The sequence below is a fragment of the Punica granatum genome, chromosome 6, assembly GCF_007655135.1.
Source record: "Punica granatum isolate Tunisia-2019 chromosome 6, ASM765513v2, whole genome shotgun sequence".
NCBI classification, from domain to species: Eukaryota; Viridiplantae; Streptophyta; class Magnoliopsida; order Myrtales; family Lythraceae; genus Punica; species Punica granatum.
The window spans coordinates 7,607,551-7,621,923 of record NC_045132.1 but is presented as its reverse complement, the minus strand read 5'-3'; the positions used below and the strand labels follow the sequence as shown (position 1 = coordinate 7,621,923).

The window sequence follows — 14,373 nt, the reverse complement described above, 5'->3', positions numbered from 1 at the left end:
AGTTAAAGTTAAAATTTTTGTAATTTTAACCCTGAAAATAAACATGCCAATAGAATCTTCTTCTCCCAAAGCACCTACTACTATTAGCATTTCCCTTGTGCATTCGGATAATATACTTAAATCACCACAGTACGGGAGAAAGAGATATAATAGAACACTGGCATACACTCCAGTTTTGATTTTGTCAGTAAAATTATCGTGACACTTCACTAAGTTTTTCATTTTCTATTGATAGATCTATGAATTTTTCCTACGACCCAAATGAAAATCACCATATATATAGTACGCTAAAGTGATGCAGTGCGGATCACGATTTCTCGCGCCTAAATCCGAATTTAGACTCGAAAGGAATAACACACGTCTAAACCATATCGATATGCTAAAAACCAAGAAATTGTGCAAACTCAAAGTATTATTAAACATTAAGAGTTTCCGAAATATATAGTTCTCCCTTGTGGTACATTGAGATGGATTATATATAGGCCTAAAAATCTAAAATAAGAAATTAGAATCTAGACCCCTTACTATGTAATTTCCTAAAACAAAACAAGTAATTATTCCAAAATTGGAAACTTAGACTCTTAACTCGAACTAAAATTGCAAGTAATATATAATTCTAAATATATTTCTATCTAAATTAAATATACTATCTAATTAAGATAATAATATTCATCAAGACATCTCATATTTTCCTTCCGCATCACGAGAATATTTTCTTAATATATCCATATTGATACAGATATAGGCCGAAAATTTTTCACGTCACAAAGGTAGACGTGCCATTAGGGCTTCTACCATCCATACCAACTTATTACTTCTCTCTCCTTAATGTCTGGTGCCATTGACCCTCCACTCTGCTTTTCTTCTTCTTGTGGCCGTGTACATAACTTCTTCAACGTCTCTTTCAATTTTAAAGCTTAGTGCCCGTAAACACCTCCATCGGCTTTTATCTCCCCCGACTTTTCAAGTCCATCTTACGACGTATCCTAGACTTGCCATTATTCCTTATAATTGATCTTTCTTTCACACTTGAACGTAGCAATATATATTTGTCATGCATAATGTTGCCATACTGCACCACAGCAGCTCCTCCTGCCAATATATGTATTCACTGGCAAATATTGTGTGGGAAATTAATAAGGAGCTCTCTACGTGAGTACACCTCCTATATCGGTCCTCTTCCTCTCCTTCTCCTTCGGCGCAAACAATCCTAGTTTTTAGGAGGGAAGGAGGTCGATATATACACCAAAGTATTTCAATAACATGCCTCCAAGAGCAATTAGTCGGAGAGTTGCGCGTGTTGGTGTGTATCAGTGGCTGAGCCTGGTGGCAGCCATATGGCTGCAGTCGATAAGTGGGACCAACTTCAACTTCCCGGCCTACTCCTCTCATCTGAAGCAGGCGATGTCTATCTGCCAGGTTGATCTCAACAACCTGGCCTTTGCCTCCGATGCCGGCAAGCTCCTTGGGTGGCTCTCTGGGGTTGCCGCGCTCCACCTGCCCATCTGGCTGGTCCTCCTCATCGGCGCCTCTCTCGGCTTGATCAGTTACGGTCTGCAGTATCTCTTCCTTGCTAACCACATCCCCACAGCCGAGTTGTCCTACCCACTTTTGTTCTTCCTTACAATGTTGGCTGGCAATAGCATCTGCTGGATGAACACCGTGTGCTACGCAGTCATCATCGGCAGCTTCCCCTCTGGAAGTCGGCAAGTGGCTGTAGGGCTAACCACAGCATACCAGGGCCTCAGTGCCAATATCTACACCAACATAGTCAATGTGGTAGCACCAGCACCGACGTTTGCTGTCTCCCCTCATACGCCTCATCCCACGGCAGGAAGAAGAGCCAACACCTACCTCCTCCTTAGCTCCGTCCTACCAGCTATTGTCTCTGCAGTCACTGCACCCTTTGTCAGTGAGAAGGACGACATAGCTAGCCATGGTTCGGAAGATGGGGATGATCCAAACTACCATCACCACCACAATGATAGTCATTGTCGTGATTATGATGAGGCAGGTGTCAGGGAACTATTTGGGGTACTGTATGTAATAACGATAGCCACCGGACTCTATGCGGTCATTAGTAGCATGGGAGCAATCGCGACCAAGATATCGCCGGTGTACAATGCCATTGGAATCGGATTGTTTCTAATCGCCCCACTCATGATTCCGCTGATAAAACGCATTAGAGGGTCATGGTTAGGCCGGTGGTGGACCAACAGACAGCATGAGTCAACACGGATAACTGATGTTGCCATGTCTGGATCTGAAGCCGAAGATAGCCATCATCTAGGGGGAGGGGAGAGTGTGTTGGTTATCATAAAAGGAGGAGGCAGTCAGGAGCAGAGGCCGCCGCAGGATGCTGATGGGTTTGTGCGGGGAGCTCAAGACAAAGCAGTCAGGATATCAGGACATGGTGATCGCCAGGGGAATATTGGCACTGTTAGGGAGGATGTTGGGGTGAAATTGATGCTGAGAAGGCTGGATTTTTGGCTATACTTCTTCATGTATTTGTGCGGAGCGACTCTGGGACTGGTGTACCTCAATAACTTGGGACAGATTACAGAATCCAGGGGTACATCCAGAACATCGACCCTAGTTTCTCTGTCTTCTGCTTTCAGTTTCTTCGGCCGCCTCTTGCCTTCTCTCCTCGATTACTTCTCAAGGTAATTAAACTAACTAGATCATGAACATCAGAACATTTTCATATATAAGATTCAGTTTTTTTTTTAAAGATTATCAGAAAGACTCGTGAGCCTAGTATAAGAATAGGAAAAGGTGATAAATTTGGCACGACGGATCAAATTCGAAACCAAAACCTTTTGGTTCTGAGTTAACCACTTACATCATTGCACTAAGCCCACTTCCTCTTACCTATGGTTCATTTAATTGCAGAAATAGGTATTCACGTTTATATATGGCAGACTGAACGAGATTAGTAACTGAAATCAATGGCCTCATTGCAGTAATTAGGTTGTATTTGGTTTTAGAGTTGAGTAGAGTTTGATTTTAATTTTAATTGGTTTATAATGATTGTGTTGTTGAATTATAAGAAAAAATTGTGAAAAAGTAATGAATAATTGAGAGAAAGTAATGATTGTGCTGTTGAACTATGGGAAAAGTAATGAATAAATGAGAGAACTTAGTATTAAAAATTGAATTGAATGGTTAAAAAATTGAAGAAAAAAGAAAAAGTAATAATTGTATTGTTAAATTGAAAATATGTGAAGTAGAGTTAAAAAATTTTACGAAACCAAATGGGCCTAAATGTTTTACTTTTTCTTTTTCAGAGAGAAGTACATGATCTCGAGACCCGCTTGCGTGGTCGCACTGATGGTCCCCATGACGGGGTCCTTTTTCCTGTTGCTCAACTCTAGCATTCTATGCCACTACATAAGCACTGCAGTGATCAGCGCTTGCACCGGAGCCATCACATCCATTGCTGTATCAATAACCACTGAGCTATTCGGAACGAAGAATTTTAGTGTAAACCACAACATTCTGGTGGCGAACATACCGATAGGGTCGTTCATCTTTGGCTACTTTGCAGCTGTTCTGTACCGCCGGGAAGGGAATGGAGATGGGGAATGCATCGGAATGGAGTGCTACCGCAATAGCTTCATCATCTGGGGCTGCCTCTGCTTCCTCGGAACAAACCTGGCTTTGTTACTATACGCTCGCTCGCGTAGCTTCTACTCCCAAGGATCAACCAGAAGGTGACGCAAAATAGCCAGTACGACTTCTTCGTGAGATGATGTATTTTGGATTCTGACCGTCCGAAAGTAGTAGTGCGAATAGGGCTTGAGGACTCTCATGCCGTCATGCGTCTGGTAAAGTTTAACTATATTAATAAGTTTAGGTACTTCTTCGTCGGAAGAAAATTAATATCAATAAGGAAGATAGCATGACGGGATAGATGTAATGGTGGGGTTGCACTATTTATAGTTATTAACTTCTTTAGCATGTGCTGTTATTTGTGTTGTTGAAATTTTTTCCCAAAATTTACTTTACCGTTATTGAACTTGCTATTGGTCGGGATGCCACACACAGGTTTATGCCTTCTGGACAAAAGAAGAATATCTATAGATATATATAATAGTTGTGGAGTCCATGCGTTATACGGGATAAAACTTGATTTTTTCTTGCTAATTTTATTATATAAAATACGTGTCATAAATTATTGAAAACAGTAATTTATTGTCAATAACAATATATTATGACATATATATATATATAATGCTAATTTAATTTCACGAATAAGATAAGAAAAAAATAAGAGAAGAAAAATCAATATAAATCTTAAAAAATCAAACATTCTCAAGACTATGTATAAAAAATAAAAAAGAATAATTCAAACCACTAGCATGTTGAATTACATCGTGTCTTATATTAAGATCACATACATAAAATTGAAGAACATAAAAATTCTATCGAAGTCTATGTCTAAGAAAGATTAATACTTGAAGAATATATCTTCCAAAGTCTGATTGTAGGCGTACTAAAATAAATTCACGCATGTGAGAAAAATTGAAGAACTCTAGTGGTGACAATATTTTTCAGAGTCAGATCAGTTTGTGTGGTAGTTGCGCTGTTATTATAATATATCATACAAAATATAATATAGACATCCCATCATATCTATATCTATAGAAAAATGATCAAATTTGCTTTTCAAGGAACAAATATATAACAGATCATATCTATGAAAATATTATTTAATTTATTTTTTGAAAGCAAATATGATCTTACTTGATTTGTTTTAATTTGATCTTTTCATTATATATATATATATAATTTTATGAATTCAAAACGTGAGTCTTATAAATCTATATCTATATATTTTAAAAAATTAAACAATTCCGTTTTCTAAAATGTCTTAAAAATATGAGAAATAATAATTGTCTCATATATCTATATTTATATGTTTTAAAAAATTAATAATTCATTTTCTAAATAAGCTTAAGAAACTGAGAAAATGATTACCAGTTCCACAAATTTATATTTGCGCGTATTAAAAATTATAAAAAATAAAAAATTTAAAAAGTATATTTATATAAATGAAACCTTAAAAAATAGAGAAGATAATGAATGATCCCACCAATATGTATCTGTACATTTTAAAAAAATTATCATTTAATTTAAAAGAGAAAGAAACTGAGAAAATTTCGTCAACAACCAAGCATTATAAGATCATATGGCTATCACAGCTTTACTTTATATTATATATATATATATATAATAAAATGGAATTATAATGTCCCAGCCCTTTCTTAGAATGCCCGAAATGTTGAATGGAATTATATTTTTAACTTTTTAATTTTTCTAGTTTTCTTTAATTAACTTACCAAGTTGATCTCTGATCGTACTGCAAGCGGCATAGTATCTGTGAAAGAGACATAATTGGACGTACAAGAATCAATTGATTGTGAAAATATACCAGACTAATTTTTCATGTTGGCCTCCTATAAAATAATTCCACTAGGACAATGGAGGGCAAAAACTTCCTGCAAGAATGATTAAATAAATCTGAGAAATGGTGGTGCTATTGCTAAGCCATAAGCAATTTGGTCAACAATACATGAGGGACAAACCTGTATATATAATAGATCATATCAGACGAGCATAGAAGATCTCTAATGAATATGGTTGAGAGCATTAAAAGAGAAAAAGAAAAAGAAAAGAAAAAAGACAATGGAATATTTCATGGCGGTAAGGCAAGAAGGAAAGAGACAGTTTGCCAGCGGTTGGCTTCTTGCAGTTTCTTGTTCTCCAAATGGTGTATTTATTAAAAGTTTCTATAGGAGTGAACGGAAAGGTTTGGCAATTTGGCCAAATATTGGTGCACGAATTTTTCCATACATGGAGATTTAACTAATGAATTGTTTGTAAGCAACAAGAATAGCTAATGAACTTTTTCTACCAAATATCCCCGCAATATAAAATTTGGCCAGATTAATAGCATAATCTGTAATTTCAATGAAGCAAGAACTTTTCTAATTAATAATTGAACACATTTTTCTAATTAATGTTTTTGAATATAAATTTGTTCTCATTAATGTCGTGTATAACTAGTGGTGGTATATTCTATATCAAAAAATCGTGGAAGTGCATTTGGCCCAATGTTTACTGTTTTGTCAAATCTATTATATGTTTTTTTTTGTCAGATATATTTCATGATTTACTTTTTTCATCAACTCTTGTCGGCATTATCTTTTCCATCGATATCTAACGGCCGTGCTGACGTAGTGCCCACGTGACAAGTGTGGCCCACTATCGCTCCACGTGCCACGTCAGCACGGTCGTTAGATGTCAACGGAAAAGATAACGCCGAGATAGATTTGATGTAAAAATAAACCATGGGATATATTTGACAAAAAAAGAGCATATGATAGACTTGAAAAAATAGGTAAATCATGGTCATTTGGAGTAAAAACCCCTTATTCTTATGAGTTATATATTACGGGCGATTTCGACAAATTATAAAAGCAAAGCGGAATGTAAGAGCAGTTGAAAGGATAATGATGGAAGAGAGATTTTAGTAGATGGGTCAAGATTTTGGTTACGAGGAAGGGCATTTATGAAATTCAAAAAAGAAAATAGAATCTAGTACATATATATACTAAAATTAGATTTTCATTTTCCTATGGTCAAATTACACAAAAAAATCTAAATTTTGTAAAACGTCTTAGTTTTGTCTTAAATTTTGTTTTATAATAAAAAAACCATAAGTTTTCTAAATTGTCTAAAAAATGACCTCCGTTATAAATTCCGTCAATTTTGCATACGTGGACTGTTAACTTCAGACATAAATTAATAAACAAATAAGATAGGTTAAATAAAAAATTTCAAATTTTCAAAAAAAATCTCAATTTCATCATAATTTAATATGTAATGAAAAAAACCATATGTTTTTGCTTTAAAGTTGGCCCCGGCTAGCATCTCCTCTCATGGACCATTTCTGAAAAAATTTTAAAATATGTATTTTTTAAATTACAAATCAAAATGTGGAACAAAATTGAGACTTTTCTAAAAATTTAAGTTATTTTTTGTAAAGAAAAGAGAAGATGATCAGATGATGTGTAAATTTTATGGGTCCCGTGAAGTGCACGTAGGCAAATAGACGGCAAACTTAACGGAATGATAACGGGAGGTCAAATCTGAGACGATTCTCAAAATATGTGGTTTTTTTGTTACAAAACAAAATTTAGGACAGAACTGAGACATTTTACAAAACTTAGGTTTTTTTTGTGTAATTTGTCCTTTTCCTATTATATTTGAAGAGAGGATTTATTGTTAGAAATATGTATTTAAAATGAGGCAATCGGTGTAAACGGTTTAATCTAGGTGAAAAAGCATGTGAGCAACACAATTGTGAGAAAATGTATGTGCGGTTACATTTTAGAGTATTACAATTGAGTGACAAAGGAGGGATATAAATGCATGTACTTGAAAGTTTAAAGGGCATTTTGAAAAAGTAAATGTGAAAAAACACAATTGTGGCTTCACAATTTTATATATGTAACAGACTAGTAATATTTTCTAAATTTCTATTCATAAGTTTTTCAGCCATTATACCAATGCGTGTTAGTATCTCAAGAATGCCACATTACTGGTGACGATGGGTAAAGGGGAGGGAGAGATCATGTTTTTTTCTAACTTCCAATTTATGGAGCCGTACGAGGAGAAAACTTCATAATAAGCCATTTATAGAATCATTGCAATTGATGTGGGATCCCGAAGAGAAGGAAAAGTTTTTTGGAAAGTGGGTATTCAGTATTCACGATCCCACAAAAAATCAAACTTATTTAAATTCATGGTATTCTATATTTTCTGGAAAAAACTGTTCAACCTACCGAAACTGTTTTTGATATTTTAAAGAAGGTTGGGGCTTTTAAAGAAAATTATAATCAAATGAAAGTCAATTAATGAAATAACTTAAAATAACAAGAGAGAGAAGAGGATGGGGTGATACATCTATAATTTTGTATAACTTTTTTTATACTATTCCATCTGGTTTTTGAAATATTAGCATTGGTGTTTTTTATATACTAGTATTATTTTAAAAATTTTCACTTATAAGTGTTTAATTTAAACCAATACATAATAATAATTTCCATGTAATTTTGTGTAACTTTTAAAATTTCCATTTGTAAGTGTTGTAGCCATTATACCAATACGTATTTAGTACCTAACGTTAGTGCAATGTTTTTTTTAATATTAGTAATTCTTTTTGAAATTCTCATTCACAAGTGTTCGAGCCATTATACCAACATGTATTAATAACTTATGTCCATGTGATTTTTTTAATAATAATAATTTTGTTAAAATTTCCATTCATAAGTGTTCCTGCCATTATATCAATACGTATGTGTAATGTTTTTTAATATTACTAACTCTTTTTGAAATTCTCATTCACAAGTGTTCCGGTCATTATACCAATACATATTAGTACATATATTTGTGTAATTTTGTGTGTTTTTAAAAATATCTAATATTAGTAATTTTTCGTATAAATTTTTATTTGCAAGTATTCCGCCATTATATATTATATATAGATAGGTATCAGTACCACATGTACATGTCATATTTTAATAATATTGTTTGAATTTAATTTAAAAACAAGAAAATTAGAGTAAGAAAATTTAGGAATTTAGCTGAAATAATTTTTTTTCAGTCATAAAAGATATCCATGAATTTAGTATAATGAAATAGAAATCCTAAATAGATAATAAAGGGGCTCAGATAGTCGCATAACGGGTATCGAGCTTGAAACTTCTTGATCAATAAATTAGATAGTATCCGTATTGGATTATATTAGTCTATAATAATTTAGCTAACTGAGCAAAGACATGGAATGAATGATTAAGCAGACGATATGAATTTTGGGACCATACGCTTCAGAATTCTCATACAGTACTTGCCAAAGCTGGTATTTCATAGATAAAACGGGAAAGTCCTTAAAAGGGGAAATATACACTTAAACGGACAAGTAAAGACTCTGCAATCTGCGACCTCACCTTGACCTCCGTCACCGTGGGGCTTGACGATCTCAATCCCTGAGGTGAGCCAGTTGCGTTCCGTTGCCTTAGCCGCTGCAGAACTCTCGTAGAGTGGAGGCCGCCGAATCGCCGATCATCCAAGGAATTTGTGATGGAGAAGAGCAGTGGTCAAACCGATGGTCTTCTCCTCCCGCCAGAGATCGTATCCGGCATACTGCTGAGGCTCCCGGTGAAGTCATTGTGCAGATTCAGGTGCGTTTCTACACTCTGGCTTTCCATCATCTCCGATCCCCAATTTGTCTCCTCCCACTTCGCTCGCTCCTCTGCTCATCCCAAACGGCTGATCTCTCCAGACGAATATGCAAGGACGGCGTATAGATCGCGTATAAGGAAGGGGAGAATTTTCTTCTCCACTGACTATCCCAAAAATTCGGAGGACCTGCGCCACGCCAGGACGCGAGCTATCACGGCCGAATTACCGCCACGGTGTACTATATATGTTTCATAGTCTATCAGTGGCTTGATCATCGTTGGTGCTATTGGGGGAATCCACATTTGTAACCCTAGCACTGGAGAGCGTATCACCTTTACAGCACCTTCAGCCCAATTGAAAAGAAGTACAAGATTCTCAACTCTTCTATGAACTAGGACAAACCGATGCAAGTGATCCACATTTTAACTCTGGTAGAGAAAGAGTGGAGGAGGATTGATCTCGCCGGTCTATCCAATGTATGTCTTGTGAATAGTTCATGTATTGACGGGTGTCATGCATTTGGTTGGTCTGACTGAAGACGGGAAGGCCTATTTTTTGGTATTTGATGTTAGGCTGGAGATCTTTCAAGTGATTCCCTTCCCTCTCGAATTCAAATAATGGTTGTACTTGTAGAAATTTAATCGAATTCGGTGGGCATGCTGCTTTACTTGACTATTAGTCGGCCATTATGGTTGGCCTAGAAGATGAAATTAGATTGTGGATATTGGAGGATCTCGATAAGCAAGTTTGGAGTTGCAAGGAAATTATCCCATCTGTTGAGTTGAAGCATCTCTATCTCCAGTGAGCCACATTATTCCGTTGGTGTCAATCACACAAGTGAGTTGGTGTTTGCACCATTGCACTCTGGAACCGTCATACTTGTGTTTATGAACAGCACTTAGAGGATGCTAGTTCGAGGAAGATTGAGATCTGTGGATTATATGAACAACATGCACGGACTCATGAATGTAATGATCTGGAAACAACTCGTTACCATGTGGAAATTGTACGATCGCTACGAGACCTTCGTATCGACTAGTGAGATGCATCCCTTTCTTGTGTTCCATGGAAGGATGGGGAGGATGGAAATAGCAGAAACTGGTGGCTCTCTTCTTGCACTTGAGAGAAAGAAGGATGTAAAGGATTTCTCTGCAGGTATTTACTTATGTCAAAATGGCCCGACCCGATGAAAGACAAATGAATGTTTTTATGCACTTTTGGATTGCCGATTGTGTAAGTTCTGTTCTGATAGCACTACTACAGGAGACCAAGGAGATGCCTAGTTGCAGTATTGCCCCAGCATTTTAGGAAATGCATTTCAAAAAGCGTAATTCCTTTGATTCTCGGTCCACTTTCAAGTCATAACTGGAACATCATTTGTGTTCATCTTTGTTACTTTTGCAAATCATTTCATTTTATGATTACTATTCTCCTGCCGAAAGAATAAGAATCGAAAAAAGAAAAAAGGAGAAAACGAATTTGCTGCCATAGGATCATTAATTTCATCTATGAAAACCAATATTTGATTTAAATCTTCGCAATTTGCTCACCAGGAAGTTTTTCCTGGTGTACATATCAATGGTGAGAGTTTAATTTTTTTTTTCCGGTGGAAAAAAGGAGGCCGAAGCCTAGGAATACATACATTTTATATTGATACTATTATGCAGAAAGGTCAATCAAACTTCCAAAATTGTTATGACACAAGTACTCTCACTCATGACTGATGAGTCTGTAATTTGGATTTTGGCTTACATGTTACTAGAAAAGGGATTCAATGCAGTGGCCAAACATTTCGAATCAAAACCGTCGTTCTCTATTTTGATTATCATAGTCATTGAATACTAATTCTGCTACTTACATGTATAAGCTTGAAGGAATAGTTAGGAACTGTGTGTATCAATGTGATCATGTTTAGTACAAACGTGCTGGAGTCTAGTATCTTATTTTACACTGTTTGGTTTGCAAAGGCAAGGGAAAGGGAGGAGAGGGGTACACTTTCCCTTGTTTGGATAGACTAATTTTAAGAAAGGGGAAGGAAATGGAAGGAAACATAGTCCTTTCACTTTCCTTTCCTTATTAAATTTTTTATTCCCCAAATTGGAAGGATTTGAAAGGAAAGAGAACAACTATAACATTATAAATTTGAAAATACTACTTTACCGTAATTTAATATAGAAGATTAAGTTATATAAAAGGACATATTAGTCAGTTGATCCGAGAAAATTTTATTTTTCCTTCATTTCCCTCTTTTATTAGCATCCAAACGATGAAAACTTTTTTTTTCCTAATGTGAATCCTCATATTCGAAAATCTAATTAGGCCATAACTAATCCAATCGAACCAAATTAATCCACTAAGGAATAAAACTTTTTCAGCGTAAATTTTTTGTATTCACAAGAACTCGAATCCGATATAGCGTTTAAACAGAACAAGCGTTAAACTGCTTGATCCAATCGATATTGGTAACAATGAAAACTTAATCCCTCCATTTCCCTCCCCTCCCCTCCCTCTCCCTCTCTTGCCTTTCCCTTGCAAAGGGAAATCCAAACGAAGTGTCATAAATTAAGAGGGTCAAACAAGTGTGGCATGTGCCGACCTTTCTATTTTTAGGCCGGCGCTAACAAGTGTCGATCCAACAGCAATTGTAGTTTCTTAGTATCCATGTGTCAACAGCTGACAACATGTTGTCCCCGTCTTACTGGGAAAGCACTAATATCTAAAAAAAATTTCCAAGCAAAAATTCCTACTAAATGGAGGGGAAAAAAGGCACGAATTTCTATTATCGAAAAAATGCAATGTTATCAAGGATTGTTTAACTTGTATTATTGGAATGAGAAAATATGAGGCTAAAGAGTGTCTTAATACATGTGTTATTTAATGATTATTTTACATGTGTTATTTGAGTAAAAGGCAATAAAGTGATGTTATCAATTTAATTGTAAGGGTAAAAATGAAAGAAAAGTGAAAAAGTACTTTTAAGATGGATCATACTTACATATACATATATATATATATATATAATATAGATATAAATACAAAACACTTAATATATCATATGGATAATTTCTAACATGACTTAGGGTACTTGTGAGAAGTGTGAGAAAGAGCCGTTCGATGGGAGTACCCCAAACGGGGCCCACACTCACACATGGCTGCAACACGGTCGTGATGCTGACCCTATGTCAGCCTAAAGGGACCGATACGTGATAATCAAGTATTCTTTCCAGGAAATTAGCCCCTTTTTAATTAGATTTTTAAGGTTAAATACAAAAAAAAATTCTAAAATATAGGAAACAGTCTTGGCAGGATCCTGAGATTCACGGCCTACTCTCCGGAGTGGCCCATGCCCATATTATCGCCCAACGGTGACCGTAGTGCAAGTCCTAAAACTCGCATTCGCTTCTTCGTGATCTCGTCTTAGCTTGCGGGTTTTCGGATTATCGGGTTTTATATGGACTGTAGGTAGAGCCGTGGCCTGATAGGATAAGACCAATGAGGCCGGCCCAATCGGATAAAGCCCAAGGGCTAGGGGACAACCTCCATCAATTTTGTCAAAAATAGGCCATTTCCCATAAGGTTTAATACACCTCGAAATTTTTGAATTTCCATCCTATAGCTAACATATGCTATATTATTAGAAGTATTATTAAAAATTAATAATGAAAAAATAAAAATTACATTAATTGTCTAAATGATGCAGTATTTATCTATAAGGAGGTACTATGATAAATCATCCATCAACAGTAAAATTTTAAACAAGACTCATGCAATTGCATGCACTAAAAGAGTTTTAATTTATATCTAAGTTCAAATGAAGAGCCCATTTCTTTTGGCTGGAATGAAGAAGCCCCTTTGACTTGAAATAAATATGAAAACATTATTTTAGAGTTTAGATATATATGCCATGCAAGTATCATAGTAGATATATATTTGTGGTATTGCTATGAAATTATTTTATCCGCATATTATATTAGTAGATAGTTTTATAAACTACTTGTTAGATACGAAATTATTTATTTATTTATTTATTGACAAGTTTGATATTCGGGCTGCTTAAAACAAAAAAAAAATAGTTGTCATTATTTACCCAAAAACAACTAGTTGTTGCTCACCCGATTACTTTCTCAAAAATAGTATTTATAGGTAATCTTGATTTCACAAACAATGCCATGCAAAATTCCATGTGTACACTATAAACCAAGCTTACATGTAAAAACTAATTCTTTTAAACATAATAATTCGAAACATATAATCGGAAAGAAATAAGGCGAGGTCAATCACTATTGCGCACGCCAATATCCGACTATGAAATTGCTAGCTATTAACGTAAAATTTTACTAGACCTATAAGTGATTTGACTTATTTTCAATCCAAATTCAATCTAACAAGTTATGGCAATTAATCTCAATTAAATCCGTGGATTTCAAATCAATATTCCGATACGTGACAACATGTGATGATTTTGCAGTTCACTTACACGTATAACGTCTTGAACCCTCGCCTTTAAGATCTGACTATAAACTGGGCTTTTTCCTCTTCCATGCGGGGGACTTAACAGTGAAGTGGTCAATATTCGTGGAATTCTAATCAATTTTGACATGGGACAACAAACTTTCAACTGTCGATATTGATAGTAGAGAAAACAATAGCGAGTGCGTTGATGTTTGCTTGATTTCAGGTTAGTGAGACCAAAATATATATCCTCACTGAGCAAAATCGATTTCTGCAGACCAATTCTATTCCCTTTCAATTTCATTCCAGCGAAGCAAACGCTATATAAATATCGGAGCATAAACAAGGTCAAACCTCCTAACGGTTGATTCTGAAACAAGGTTAGCATATGAATTTCCCGGATGGGTTTGCGAGTGACTTAAGGGTAGCAGGCGGCACCTCCCGCCTATGGTTTATCCTCATCCTTAATTCTTTTTAACAACTAGCAATTAACCCACGTATTGCGCGAAATTACTAACTCAAATTAGTCAACATGAGTTGGTTCCAGCGATCGGTGTTTATTCCCCTTAAACAAGGACTCGATATCGAGTATTGTGAATGAAAAAAATCCATGCTGTGAGAGCTTTACTTTTTAGTGGGTCGACTCGGCTCGACTGAATTAGTCAAAGCTTG

General features: G+C 35.6%; 1 protein-coding gene and 1 long non-coding RNA gene across 2 annotated transcripts; both read left to right on the top strand.

The window, feature by feature from the left end:
• The first annotated feature begins 1,263 nt into the window (after positions 1–1,263).
• LOC116212117 (protein NUCLEAR FUSION DEFECTIVE 4-like) lies at positions 1,264–3,717 on the top strand. Its single transcript, XM_031546695.1, has 4 exons — positions 1,264–1,939; positions 2,015–2,329; positions 2,408–2,663; positions 3,288–3,717. Exons 1-4 carry the CDS (start codon positions 1,264–1,266, stop codon positions 3,715–3,717), a joined length of 1,677 nt encoding a protein of 558 aa, XP_031402555.1.
• A 5,232-nt stretch (positions 3,718–8,949) lies between these two features.
• Positions 8,950–10,673, top strand: LOC116209949. The gene is made up of 2 exons (XR_004157381.1): positions 8,950–9,248; positions 9,350–10,673. It is a non-coding gene; the product is annotated as an uncharacterized LOC116209949 (long non-coding RNA).
• The last annotated feature ends 3,700 nt before the right edge of the window (positions 10,674–14,373 follow it).

Coding starts and splice junctions, on each gene's coding strand:
- LOC116212117 (XM_031546695.1), top strand. CDS start 1,264: ATGCCTCCAAGAGCAATTAGTCGGAGAGTTGCGCGTGTTGGTGTGTAT. Junction 2,330..2,407: donor GGTTATCATAAAAGGAGGAG/GCAGTCAGGAGC, acceptor TCAGGATATCAG/GACATGGTGATCGCCAGGGG. Junction 2,664..3,287: donor CTCCTCGATTACTTCTCAAG/GTAATTAAACTA, acceptor TTTCTTTTTCAG/AGAGAAGTACATGATCTCGA.